Here is a 13,853-nt window from a genome sequence, read left to right as displayed (position 1 = left end):
GGCCTCTCCCGTTGCGGAGCACAGGCTCCGGACGCGCAGGCTCAGCGGCCATGGCTCACGGGCCCAGCCGCTCCGCGGCATGTGGGATCCTCCCGGACCGGGACACGAACCCGTGTCCCCTGCATCGGCAGGTGGACTCCCAACCATTGCGCCACCAGGGAAGCCTGAGATACAGTCTTTTTAAAGGAATCAACCTTACTTGTTTTTTGTTTTAAAAACTTGGTAACCTTTGTTGTACCTTTGTTGTACCTTTGACCACCTCGCTTCTGGTTATAGTTCAAATATGTAGCTTCATAATGTGAAACAAAACTCACTTTAAAGGAAAAGGATATATTCTTTCTCACAGTACAGCGCAAAATATGCGTCTGTGGAGGGTGGGGGGGAGGTGGAGGGTGCGTCTCCTCTTTCAGCGCTTCAAAGATCGTGTTAAAATAGACCATAAGTTGTTAGCCAATCCCCATGCTGCTGAGCAAGGAAATTAAAACCTGGTTTTCGGTGAATTGTAAGTCTGCCCTGAAGCCGATTATACCCTGAGTGAGCCTCTAAGGAGGTGCTAGAGAATGTGACCAAGATGTAGGAGCTCTGCCTGACTTCTTCTGGTTGAGCCTGGGTTGTGTTTACACTCTGGGCAAGATGATCCTTTAGGTTGTGAACATTCTCCCAAATGACTTAGAGGATGCTTTTGGGTTTCCATACATTGTTTAGAGGATGCTTTTGGGTTTCGATACATTGTTTAGAGGATGCTTTTGGGTTTCGATACATTGTTTAGAGGATGCTTTTGGGTTTCGATACATTGTTTAGAGGATGCTTTTGGGTTTCGATACATTGTTTAGAGGATGCTTTTGGGTTTCGATACATTGTTTAGAGGATGCTTTTGGGTTTCGATACATTGTTTAGAGGATGCTTTTGGGTTTCGATACATTGTTTAGAGGATGCTTTTGGGTTTCGATACATTGTTTACATTTGAGACTAAAAAAAAAAAAAAGTCTTTTTCATGGAAAACTGCATTGCAGTTGGCTGGTCAGTGTTCTTGTCTGCTGGGCTACAGTGGTTTTATGACTTTGCCTTCAAATAACATCTATTTTTAAAAAAGGATGTCCTTTCTAGAAAAGGCCTATTGTTCTGAAAAATCCTGCTTCCTGGTTAAAGCAATCTGTTCCTGTTTGTATCCAGGACTAGAGAATTTGCGGGGGGTGGGGGGAATAGCTTATATTTTTTGAGGGCCCTTTAAAATAGTAATAGTCAAATGGGTTTTATTTGTCCTGGGCAGTGCGGTGGGGAGGTTTGCAAGTTGTTTGCACATCATGGTTTCTGGACAGAAATGACACAGTTTGATGCTTTAGGTGATGTAGTGCTGCAGCATTTTTTTTTTTCCTATAGTCAAGTTTGTTGAAACATAACTTCACTCTGAATGTCTCATTTGTGTAGAGAGAAAAAAAAAAAAAGAACCCAAGAGTGTAAGTCCCTGAAGGGCACGCATTTCCCTGTTCCCCTTACGAGGAAGCTTGCTCTGAGATGCTGCCCACGTGGCAGATACCGGCTTGGTTTGAGCAGCAGGACTCCTCAGCACCCACCCTTGTGCCTTTTTGTTCCCTTGCTGGGTGAAGGCCGTTCCTTACCAACTCCTAGGTTATTTTAACAAAGGCCGACCACGAAGGGGAGATGAGGGTTGAAACTTCCACGTGGAAAGTGGAGGAAGCGTGAGGGGCGAGCTCGGAGGGGTCAGGCAGCTCCTGGCAGAGCCTCTGTCCCCGGGTCTCCTTCCTCGCGCCCCCGGTGTATTTCATTTCTGAAATCTCCTACCACCTAGAGATTTGTTTGGACTGTGGAAATGCAGATGCCGACCGACAGGTCCCCGGGGAAGGTGCGGCAAAGCCCTATGGATCACTCACGTTTGTGTTCACATCATCTCCCTTTAGCTTCTAGACCAAGGCAGGGCGTCCAGAGTGACGGCGTGATGCGAGGTCGCTGGACACCTGGGGAGAGGGTAGCAAAAAATTGATAAGATGATTCAAAAGGCCATATTTGCCTATTTCAAAATACCGCCCAATCCACCTTGCCCCTAGGAAAGAAGAAAACGTGTGTTCCTTTTTGCCTTTCAGTGTCGTTCACGTCACCTGCAGTCCCTCATCACTGGTAAACCTGCTATTTGGCCACCAGGCTCTGTGTTGCAGGGAAGTGTGGCTACAGGGCCGGCCTTCCTTTAGTTTGCAATCTCCCCGGCTCATCTCTGCTCAGTTGTCTTTCATCCCTTGGAGTCCGAGAACAGAGATTTTCCCATGCCTTTTTCCTAAGCTTTCCTACTTACCCAAACCTGTGCTGGTCCCAAGTGAAACATTGCATGGACTTGTTTGTTGCCTGCTGTCTAGATGTCAGTTTTCTTACTGTTCCTTCTGTTAGTTACAAAGACGAGATCTCAGGTTGAGGTGGAATATATTTGTAAAGTCGTCTAATTCCAGCTAGATGAACCAGCCTTCCTCGTGAAGGCTTCGTGTTAGAATAATGACGTCCGCGCCTCGAGTTTCCAGGCTCCTCGTGGCATAGACCAGGTAAAAGTTTCCTTTGAGATGACTTCTTCTAAGAGTAATAGAGAAACTCTGGACGTAATTGTTGAGTTCATTGAAGAAGCTCATGGTCTGGCCACACATCTAAGATACGCGACACAGTTGCACCAGATTCTTTGGTTCTGTGTTGCTTGACAGACACATGTTTAAACTTACTCTGCCCCCAAACATCAGGATTCTGTGCGGTGCAGGTGTTTTATGCAGCTACACACAGACAGAAGGACAAACTGCATTTTAAATTTGCTCCTGCAGTAATGGTGTAACGCACATGCTCAGTGCATATTACAGGCCCTGAAACAGCTTCCTGACCTGTCACTTATGTCAGCGCCTTACTGGTAAGGGCACACAGTGGTCCTGCACGTTTTTATGAACTAATAAACAGTCGTATCGAATCTGCAGGTTTTAGTTACGCATATTGTCTTAAGATGAAGGAATAATGGTAGTAGTTCATGGATAGATTCTGTGTAATCATACAGGTTATGCATTCATACTCAAAGTTGCTAAGTTTATGGATGCAATGCTGACACTCGTAATGGGCGTGACATCATAACTTATCCAGGAAGGTGCCCTCGTCCAACTAGGAAACCCCATAGTGTTAAAGAGCGACAGATGAATGAAGTGCCACAGCATCAAGGGACGTGCTTTTTTACTTGGCTTCTGCTTTGCTGGTTTGAAGGAGGAGACATTCGGTTACGTCCAGGCCTGTTGTCTTTGAAGGGTTAGGGCTGTTCTTTTCCTCCACGCTGACTCGAATCTTCCAAATTCTTGTTCCTTGCAGGTTTCTTTCAGACTTCTCCCTTCCCCAGCTTTCGAAAACCCCTATTTCTTTCTACTCCTTTCCTAAATAGACATTTTTGGTCAGTGTAAATATTATATTTGCCCGATGAAGGTTAATGAACATAAGAGTCTTGTGTGTTTGCTTAGATGGAAGTACTGTGGGCCTTGGGCAGCTTGTAAGGGGCTGATTGATATTTCAGTGAAAAAAGTGTAAGACTTTCGTGTTAGATTCAGATTATAAGCTCTTCAGAAATGGGAGGGTGGCCTTCTGTACTATGTAAGGACTGCAAGTAGCACATATTTGTAATACCTAAAAGAGAATGTGGACCTTAGCGTTATTCAGAAGGACTTTCTGTTATAAGTATTAAAGAAAACTCATTGATTAGGACATTTTTGTTGGCTTTCCCTACCTGCAAATAGAATATTAAGACTGGGATGCGACTGCGTCTAAAGAAGGGATTTATGAGCTTTAGGAATGCACTCTGGTAACTGGATGGCGGGGAAGGTTTCGTTTTAGCTTTCTTATTTGTATTGCATTTTTAGGTCTAGACTTAGATTTCAATCTGTAAATAGCTTTTAAAAGACTTATGGGAAATAACAAAACTACAGATGAATAAAATTAAAGTCCATCAGTTTATTTGAAAGTTGACCGTTAGAGGGCGACACTTTAAACTTCTAGTATTAATAAATTTTAAATTGGGACAATTGAGAATTATAAATGAGGTATTTTTTTCCTCTTAACACATCATAATATTGTTTTAAGGTGTACAATATTATATTTTAGGCTGAAAACCTTCTTGGAATCCTCTTAGAAAGGTTTTGAATTCCTTACCTAGTTATTCTGTGAGCCACTGTCCCTTCCCTGTGCCCTTGATACATGAAATCTAAGTGCACAGATAGTTTGAATTGTTCTCAAAGGTATCCCTAAGGTTGCAGAAATTTTTTCTTAATCAAAGGAGAAGATTAAATTTAACCAAAGTAGTGCAAGATTTGTACACTGAGAAGCAGAGAACATAGTTGAAAGGAATTAAGGACCACCTAATTCAATGGAAAAACATCCCATGTCCTAGATTGGGAGACTTGATACTGTTATGGCTGTACCACCTGAACTGATCATCAGATTCAGTGCAATCCTTATTAAAACCCCAGCTGGCTTTTCTGCAGAGATGTACAAGCTGATTCTAAAATTCAAGTGTGAACGCAGGGCACCCAGAAAAGTAGAATAAGGTTGGAACACTCACAGTTTCTGATTTCACACTTGCTCCAAAGCTGCATAAGTGAGACAGTGGTCGTGGAACAAGGATGGACATACAGACCAGTGGAATAGATCTGAGTCCAGAAATGAACACTGGCATTTATGGTCAGTTGATTTCCAGCAAGGGCACCAGTACAGTTCACTGGGGAAACAATAGTATTTTTAACAAAGGGTGATGGGATAACTGGATATCTGCACGCAAAAGAGTGAACTTGGACCCTTACCTTACTGAATATGAAAGTAACTAAAAATGGATTGTAGACTTAAACGTAAGAGCTAAAGCTGTGCAAGAAGAAGCTCTTAGAAGCAAATATATTAATGAATTGTGACCTTGGATTAGATCATGGTTTCTTAAATGTGACACTAAAAGCATACGCAGAAAAGAAAAAATAGGTAAACTGGACTTCATCAAAATTAAAAACTTTGCGCTTCAAAGGGCACCATCCAAGTGAAATGACTGACCACAGAAAGGGAGAAAATATTTACTGATAATGTACCTGATAAGGGTCTTCAATCCAGAGTACGTAAAGAATTCTTAAAATGCAATAATAAAGACACATAACCCAATTAAAAAATGAACAGCAACTGACAAAGGATTAATCTCCAAAATATACAAGCATCTCATGCAGCTCAATATCAGAAAAACAAACAACCCAATCCAAAAACGGGCAGAAGACCTAAACATACGTTTCTCCAAAGAAGATATACAGATGGCCAACAGACACGTGAAAAAATGCTCAACATCACTAACCATTAGAGAAATGCAAATCAAAACTACAGTGAGGTATCACCTCACACCGGTCAGAATGGCCATCATTCAAAAGTCTACAAACAGTAAATGCTGGAGAGGGTGTGGAGAAAAGGGAACCCTCTTGCACTTTTGGTGGGAATGTAAATTGGTGCAGCCACTGTGGAGAACAGTATGGAGGTTCCTTAAAAAACTAAAAATAGGACTACCACATGACCCAGCAATCCCACTACTGGGCATATACCCGGAGAAAACCATAATTCAAAAAGGGACATGTACCATAGCGTTCATTGCAGCCCTATTTACAATAGCCAGGACATGGAAGCAACATAAGTGTCCATCGATGGATGAATGGATAAATAAGATGTGGCACATGTATACAATGGAATATTACTCAGCCATAAAAAGAAATGAAATTGAGTTATTTGTGGTGAGGTGGATGGACCTAGAGTCTGTTATACAGAGTGCAGTAAGTCAGAAGGAGAAAAACAAATACCGTATGCTAACACATATATATGGAATCTAAAAAAAAAAAGATTCTGAAGAACCTAGGGGCAGGACAGGAATAAAGACACAGACCTACTAGAGAATGGACTTGAGGACACGGGGAGGGGGAAGGGTAAGCTGGGACGAAGTGAGAGAGTGGCATGGACATACATACAGGACCAAATGTAAAATAGCTAGCTAGTGGGAAGCAGCTGCATAGCACAGGGAGATCAGCTCGGTGCTTTGTGACCACCTAGAGGGGTGGGATAGGGAGGGTGTAGGGAGACGCAAGAGGGACGGGATATGGGGATATATGTATACATACAGCTGATTCACTTTGTTATACAGCAGAAACTAGCACAACATTGTAAAGCAATTATACTCCAATAAAGATGTTAAGAAAAGAAAGAATAAATAACCCCTGGGGGAAAAGAAAAGTGAACAAAGAATTGAATAGGTATTTACCCAAAGATGTACGAATGGCCAATAAGCACATGAAAAATGGTCAGCACCCTTGGTCATTAGTGAAATGCAAATCAACACCTTCAGACACACCTGGGAAGGCTAAAATAAAAAAGACAGACGTTAGTGTTGACAAGGATGTATGTGGAGAAATTAGAGTCCTTAGACCTTGCCGATAGGATTATAAATGATGTAGCCACTTAGGTAAACAATTCGGCAGTTCCTTGAAAAGCTAAACACAGAGTTACCATATGAATGAGCAGTTCTACTCGCAGGTATACACATACCCATGAGGACTGAAGACGGGTGTGCAAACAAAAACGTATGCATGAGAATTCACAAGAGCATTATTCGTACCGGCCGTAAAGTAGGAAGAACCCAAATGTCCATCAGTGGATGAGGGGATAGACAAACTGTGGCATCTCTCTATAACGGAGTACTATTGGGTGATACAAAGGAACGTATCGTTACCTGCTGCAGCCTAGATGAACCCTGAAGCTATTAGGCCAAGGGAAAGAAGGCAGTCACAGAAGGTCGTGTGTTTCCCTTGTGAGATTCCATTTGCACGAAATGTCCAGAATAGGCAAATCCATAGACACAGAGCAGATTAACAGTTGCCAGGAGCTGGGGGAAGGGAGGATGGGGAGTGAATGCTAAAGGGTGCGGGGTTGTCTTTTGGGTGGTAAAAATGTTCAGGAATTATGGTGGTGATCGACAAACACAAACCACGGAATTATTCACCACTGATAAATCAGTTCTGGCAAGTCCGGCAGCCCTGGGCCCACTCACAGCGGCTCATCTCTAGGAGGAGGGGGCAGCCCGGGTGGAGCCAGGGGCCAGGGAGGGTCCTGCCCACTTCCTGGATTTGGGTCCTGTGCACAGTGCGGCTGTGGCCCCCTGCAGGAAAAAAAGAAGAGAAAATGATGTGTGAATTATATCTCAGTAGAGCTATTATTTTAAAAGGGTAATTTTACAAAGTTCTTAAAATACATTTGTTTTACATTTTGGCTAAGATTTGGGGGAGGAGTAAATGTAGATTTGTATTCTTAAGATCAGAAACTGCTAGATATTCACTGGAGTCTTTCTTTTTAAGTTTGTTTTTTTTAATATTTGGCTGCATTGGGTCTTTGTTCCAGCTCGTGGACTTTCTCCAGTTGTGGCGGGCGGGGACTACTCTTCCTTGCGGTGCGCGGGCTTCTCATTGCGGTGGCTTCTCTTGTTTCGGAGCACAGGCTCTAGGCGCGTGGGCTTCAGTAGTTGTGGCACTTGGGCTTGGTAGTTGTGGCTCGTGGGTTCTAGAGCGCCGGCTCAGTAGTTGTGGCGCACGGGCTTTGTTGCTCCGCGGCATGTGGGACCTTCCCGGACCAGGGCTTGAACCCATGTCCTCTGCATTGGCAGGCAGATTCTTAACCACTGCGCCACCAGGGATGCCCCCTCATTGGAGTCTTAAAATACTAACTTTTGTACATCCAAAACTTACATAATATTGTACATCAACTATTCCTTAATTAAAAAAAATACTAATTCCCTGCTGGCTTGCATATAAATGAATATAAACAGGATTTTGAATTTTTACCTGTTCTAAACGTTCATGAGTAACTCTGAATCTTTTTTCTATGTATTGTAATATGATCTGGAAAAGCAAGGCATGTCTCTTTTTCTAAAAGAGAATATTTAAATTTAAATATTTCAGCATATGAGAAATGTCATTTGGTAAGAGTAGAAAACAATTGAATTCGTGCTCATTTGTAAGTGTAGGCATGAAATAACATGCATTAATTTTATATTGACTAAGAAAATCATTTAATGATGGAATTGGTAAATATTTATACTTTAAAATTAAAACTTTACATTTGATATTTTGATGTAAAAGCTGGGAAATAGGTGATAACAATTTATGAGGAATTTATTTTTGTAAATTTGAGCCAATTTAGTTTATATTTTAATGGCCTTTCTATGTATCCCAAAGGCAGTTGTGATGCATGACATTTTGTGCAGTCCAGCATTTCTCTGAATAATGTGATTTTTGATGTCTAAAAAACTTGTATTTAAAAAAAAGCTATTTTGAATTTGGTCTGTTAATATAATGCCTTATTTTAGAAGCCTCCTTTCCCGACAAGTTTAATAATTTCTGTCCTTTTTTTCAAACAGGATCTGGAAATAGTGTATTCCTATTTACATGGTATGGAAGCCTTATCCAACCTGAGGGAGCATCAGCTTAGGTAAGTCATTTTAATATGAATAACAGTAGCACGCTTGGATTTTATGTGATTATTTATTATTGTTGAGAAGTAGGATTAAAGATGACTTACTTGTGAAAACTCTGCCTCATCTGGCCTTGTAAGTTTTACATCCATATAATAATTTCCGACGTTTCTGCCGTAGTGATCACCTCATTGCTTCCTGTCCCTCTCCCTGCCCTCCCCACCTGAAGTAATAAACACCACTTGGTGAATACACCGAAGGAGCATTATTTGCCATCCTGGCAAATAAAAACCTACTTCCTAGCACTCAGCTACATAAGAAGCCAGAATGTGTTTAACTGTTCCAAGAATGATTCAGTTCACTGTTTTAGTGTGTTCTAGGTCTTTATATATAACATATTTATTGCATTAAGTTGACTGCCCTTTTCTGGGAAATTCAGTTTATACCATAGTTGTTTTTTATATAGTCCATTCATATAAAAATCTTACCACTTCTCTTGTACAGTGATACAGCAACCTTATTTATGGTTATCTGGGCTTACATTAAAAGATCAGAAACATCTTGTATAATCCAGTGATTAACTGGAATAGAAAATAAAGGACCTTAGGAAGATGCATTACAGATAAACGCCAACTAGGACGTTATGGGAAAGTTTTGTTGTCTCCAGCTACTTTTGATACCAGCAGTTTTTAATTATGAAAGGAATACGTTTTCTGTGTATTTCCCCTTTACTCTTTAAACACTAGTTAATTTGTGAGCATGTCAATTTCATATTTAGTTGTTAATTGAAAAAAGTGTCAAGAGGATTGAATACTTCTAAAATTGAATTTGTAATGAAAATGATTTAAATTAAAGTTTTATTAGAAAGGGCAAAACCATTGGGAATTTGGAAGATGGCTCAAATTAAAGCAAGGATAATTTCTAAAGTATGTAACTTTCATTTTATGTTTTTTGATGACAGCTATCCTAGGAAAAAATTATAGTGCCAATCGTCTGTTTAATTGAATGCAGTTAACCTGCAAATGCAAATGAATTAATTAATATGAAAATATAAATGTCACATTGCCATATGCATATGACTACACATGGATAATATTTCAGTAATATTCAGATATATTGATTATATGATGTGTGTCTATAGTATATGTAGTTATAAAATTACTTAGGTAATAGTAATTTGGTATAATAGAAAAAGGAAAATTTTAATACATCTTATGAAAATTTTTAAGATTACGAAAGTAGAGGTAATACAATAAAGCCCCATACACCCACTAACCATCTTCTGCTATTTCAAAAGTAAATTTTGGTTAGAAACAACTGATAACTTCAACAGTATAGCTTAGCAGACTTAGACTTAAAGAAGTCTATTTTGGAGACTATTCAGCTTTGTTGGCATGAACTTACAAGGAGTCACCTTTAAGATGTGTCTCTTGTTCTGCTTGTGTCAAAAAGTCGTTTGTTTCTCATATTTATGCAAGACATCAACTAACTTGAGTCATTTTTTAGAAGAAGATCAGGATAGCAGAATGAATAATAGCAAGAAAAGAAGCACAGATAAACTCGAGGACTTGGATAAAGTGCTTTGTTATAACTACCCTTTCTGGGAAAAGTACGTCTTAATTTAGAGAAGTTATTTCCTTTGAATTTTATAAATAAAATTTTACCCCTGGGATTAATAGAGAAGAGTTAATACTTCCACATAATACAGTTTTCCAATTTTAGCAAAAAAAAAAAAAAAGCTCTTACTCAGGGTTTTCCAGGTCTGTTTATTGAGTGCTGGGCAGTGGAACACTGGTCTCCTAGGAAGGAGAGGAGGCTTTCCTCTTTGGGAACCTCACTTTGTGCACCGTGGGGCTGTCCGTATGCAAGCAGTGCGTTGATCCTGAGCAGTTGGTGACGTGCAGTTAATTGGCTGTGTTGCTGTAAGGTCACACACTCTATACAGTGGGAAGGTTTCCAGGTCCTCACTGACATACTGTACGTCTTTTCCAAAACAGCATTATTTTTTTAAGGTTTACTCCCTTCATACAGGTGGGTCAGAAGCAGCATATTTGCCAGAGGGGAGGAGGGAGCTCCAGTGGGAGTGGAGGCCAAGAATCTGCAAAGAGCAGAGTGACTGGGGCCACTCAGTGCGGGAAGCAAGAGCCTGCCGAGTTGTGTGTGTGTGTGTGTGTGTGTGTGTGTGTGTGTACGTGTATACATACTACATATACATAGTATGACATGTATGGTTATGTGTGTGTACACATATACATACACTACATATATAGTATAACATATGGTTAAATGTGTGTATACATATATACACACTATACATATATAGTATATATATGGTTGTGTGTATATATACACACTACATATACAGTATAACATATATGGTTATATGTGTATATGTATATACATATATACATATGTATATATAGTATACCATATATGATTATGTGTGTACATATATATACACACTACATATATAACATGGTTATATGTGTGTATACATATATATAGTATAACTTATATATGGTTATGTGTGTGTACATATACATACACACTACATATATATAGTATAACATATGGTTATGTGTGTGTACATATATATACACACTACACATTTATAGTATAACATATATGGTTATATGTGTGCATACATATATAGTATAACATGGTTATATGTATGTGTGTATATATGTACACTGCCTATATATAGTATAAAGTATATATGGTTATATGCATGTGAGTTTGTATACATGTATATTCTTTAGCATTATGGGTGAGCGTAATTATTATTAAACAGGCAGTTTTAGACATTAAGGAACAACTAAAATCTGGCTAGTATATTCTTTATGAATTCAGGGAAGATCAGTATGCTTTTGATGAAACATTCCTTAACAATGTTTAAAGGAAAAAAAAGCATTTTGATACTGTTTCCATTTATTTAGAACATTGTCCTATAGACGATTTTATCATGATTTTCTCGTGGCGCTAGGTTAGTTGTTTTATGCAGTCAGCAGTTATCCAATGCAGTCCTACTACCTGCTAGACATCCAGGCAGGCCATGAAGAAACAGCAGTGAACTAGACCAAGCCCCTGCCGTTCCTAGTGGGGCAGACAGGATTTAGATGTTAGCATGTCGGGCATGGTAAGAATGGACGCTCGGCTGCTTTGACTTTGTGGCTGAAAGGAGGGAACACTTGGGTTGGCTCAGCTGTGCGGAGAGCCCTGCAGTGCCGATGGGCCCCCGATGCTCCACGGTGGGAACAGGCAGGGGCCGTGGGAGAGTAACTATAGGATGCTCAGTGTAGTCAGCAGTGCAGGGCTGCGTATTCAAGGATAGGAGTTTGGATTTTCATGTAACGGCAGTGGAGATCAAGAGCAGGTGTGAGGAAGGAGCCTGCACACCGCAAGGAAGAAAGATCCCGCGTGCTGTGACTAAGACCCTATTCAGCCAACATAAATAGATAGATAAATAGATAAATTTTAAAAAGAGCAGGTGCGAGGTGATGTGACGTCATGTCTGGAGAATGGACAACAGGTGTGCAGAACAGACTAAGAATCTACCTGTGTGGTCCTGGTAGGAGATGACAGTGGGATGGTGGCTGAGACTGGGTTTTCACCGGCAGGTGGTGAACGTGGTCTGCCTGGGAGGGTGGATTTTGGAAACAGGACGTGGCGGAAAGATGGGATTTGAAGGAGAGGGAGGAGAGTCAAGGATGGCGACTCCAAGGTTTTGGCCTAGACGATTGGGTTCTGACTGTGGGAGAGCAGATTTTGGGGGAAGGAATTTAAGATCTGTTGGACGTTTTGAACATGGAGCGGCTATTCCACCGAGTAGGCATTTGGATGCGTGGTGTCACGGTGAGAGGTTAGGTGTGGGGTATGGCTTTGGAGCATCAGCTTACGAATTACATTAAAAATCACAAACTGGGGCTTCCCTGGTGGCGCAGTGGTTGAGAGTCCGCCTGCCGATGCAGGGGACACGGGTTCGTGCCCCGGTCCGGGAAGATCCCACGTGCCGCGGAGCGGCTGGGCCCGTGAGCCGTGGCCGCTGAGCCTGCGCATCCGGAGCCTGTGCTCCGCAACGGGAGAGGCCACAACAGTGAGAGGCCCGTGTACCGAAAAAAAAAAAAAAAAATCACAGACTGGATGAGGTTACATGGTGCAGAGGAGAAGAGGGCGGACAGCCCCTGGAGACGATGCATTTCGAGTCAGGTAGGGGAGTGAGAGGGGCAGGGAGTCTAAAGGAGACTGAAAAAATGACGAATAAGAGGAAAACCAGGAGACTTAGAGCAGAAATGCTGTAAGGAAAAGGGAGTCATCACGTGTTGCTGAGAAGTGGCATTAATACAAGGTCAGAAAAGATTTAGATAACACAGAGGAAGCTGACAACTCTCAGAGTTGTTTTTGTTTTTTGGCCGCACGGCTTGTGGGAGCTCAGTTCCCCAACCAGCGATTGAACCCGGGCCCTGTCCGTGGAAGCGTGGAGTCCTACCCACTAGGCCGCCAGCAGCTCCCCCTGACCCCCCTTTTTGTTGAGTTTCAGGGACCCAGTGATGGAGGAGAGGGAGGAGGGCGAGAGAATGGAGACAGTGTATTCCCGTAGACAGCTCTAAAAGGAGAATTTCTGTTGTGGGAAAAGCGGATGAGTAGCTGGAGGGGGATATGGGACCAAGCCTGTCTCCTTCCCCACCAGTGGGCGGTGCCCATAAGGTGTGTTTGTGTATTAAGGAAGCAATTTAGGAAAGAGGGGAAACGGATGATGATGTGGGAGGGGTGAGCCTGCAGGAGTACAGGGTCAACCGTACGTAGAAGGACCAGGATCCAGTGAAAAGGGTGTAACAGGAAACAGGGCAGAGCCTGTTACATAATTTAAACACGTGGTATTTTTAGACCCATTACTTGTGTCTCTCATCCTTTCCTAGGAAGAATTGGTACGATGCAGTCTATTAACACTTTGTTTAATGATGTGTATTCAAGGTCCGATGCTACCTTCTGGAGTTAAGTGAAAGTTTCGGGTAAGGGATTGAGAGGCTGAGGGGGCCTTTGGAGCAGGGTGCTGCTTCAAGGCAAAAGAGAACCCAGGAGGCTCGTGTTCAAGTGAAAAATCAAGAGCGTGCAAACAGCGGAAAGATGGATGTGTGTTGATCCCAGTGTTTTCACAGATGGGGACTGGTAGCCCCGCTGACCAAAATGGCACTGCTGTTGAAACACTTTTTTTTTTTTTTTTTTTTGCGGTACGCAGGCCTCTCACTGTTGTGGCCTCTCCCGTCGCGGAGCACAGGCTCCGGACGCGCAGGCTCAGCGGCCATGGCTCACGGGCCCAGCCGCTCCGCGGCGTGTGGGATCTTCCCGGACCGGGGCA

General features: G+C 41.9%; 1 protein-coding gene across 1 annotated transcript in view; it reads left to right on the top strand.

The window, feature by feature from the left end:
- RAPGEF2 (Rap guanine nucleotide exchange factor 2) overlaps positions 1–13,853 on the top strand; it is a 273,439-nt gene that overhangs the window by 71,904 nt on the left and 187,682 nt on the right. The window contains exon 2 of the mRNA XM_024736074.1: positions 8,444–8,514. Coding sequence (XP_024591842.1) covers positions 8,444–8,514 — 71 coding nt within the window. The remainder of the gene's footprint in view (positions 1–8,443; positions 8,515–13,853) is intronic.

Source organism: Neophocaena asiaeorientalis, unplaced genomic scaffold, assembly GCF_003031525.2.
Source record: "Neophocaena asiaeorientalis asiaeorientalis breed wild unplaced genomic scaffold, Neophocaena_asiaeorientalis_V1.1 scaffold7, whole genome shotgun sequence".
Lineage (NCBI taxonomy): Eukaryota > Metazoa > Chordata > Mammalia > Artiodactyla > Phocoenidae > Neophocaena > Neophocaena asiaeorientalis.
The sequence above is the reverse complement of the archived record's forward strand: the minus strand, read 5'-3'. Positions and strand labels throughout refer to the sequence as shown.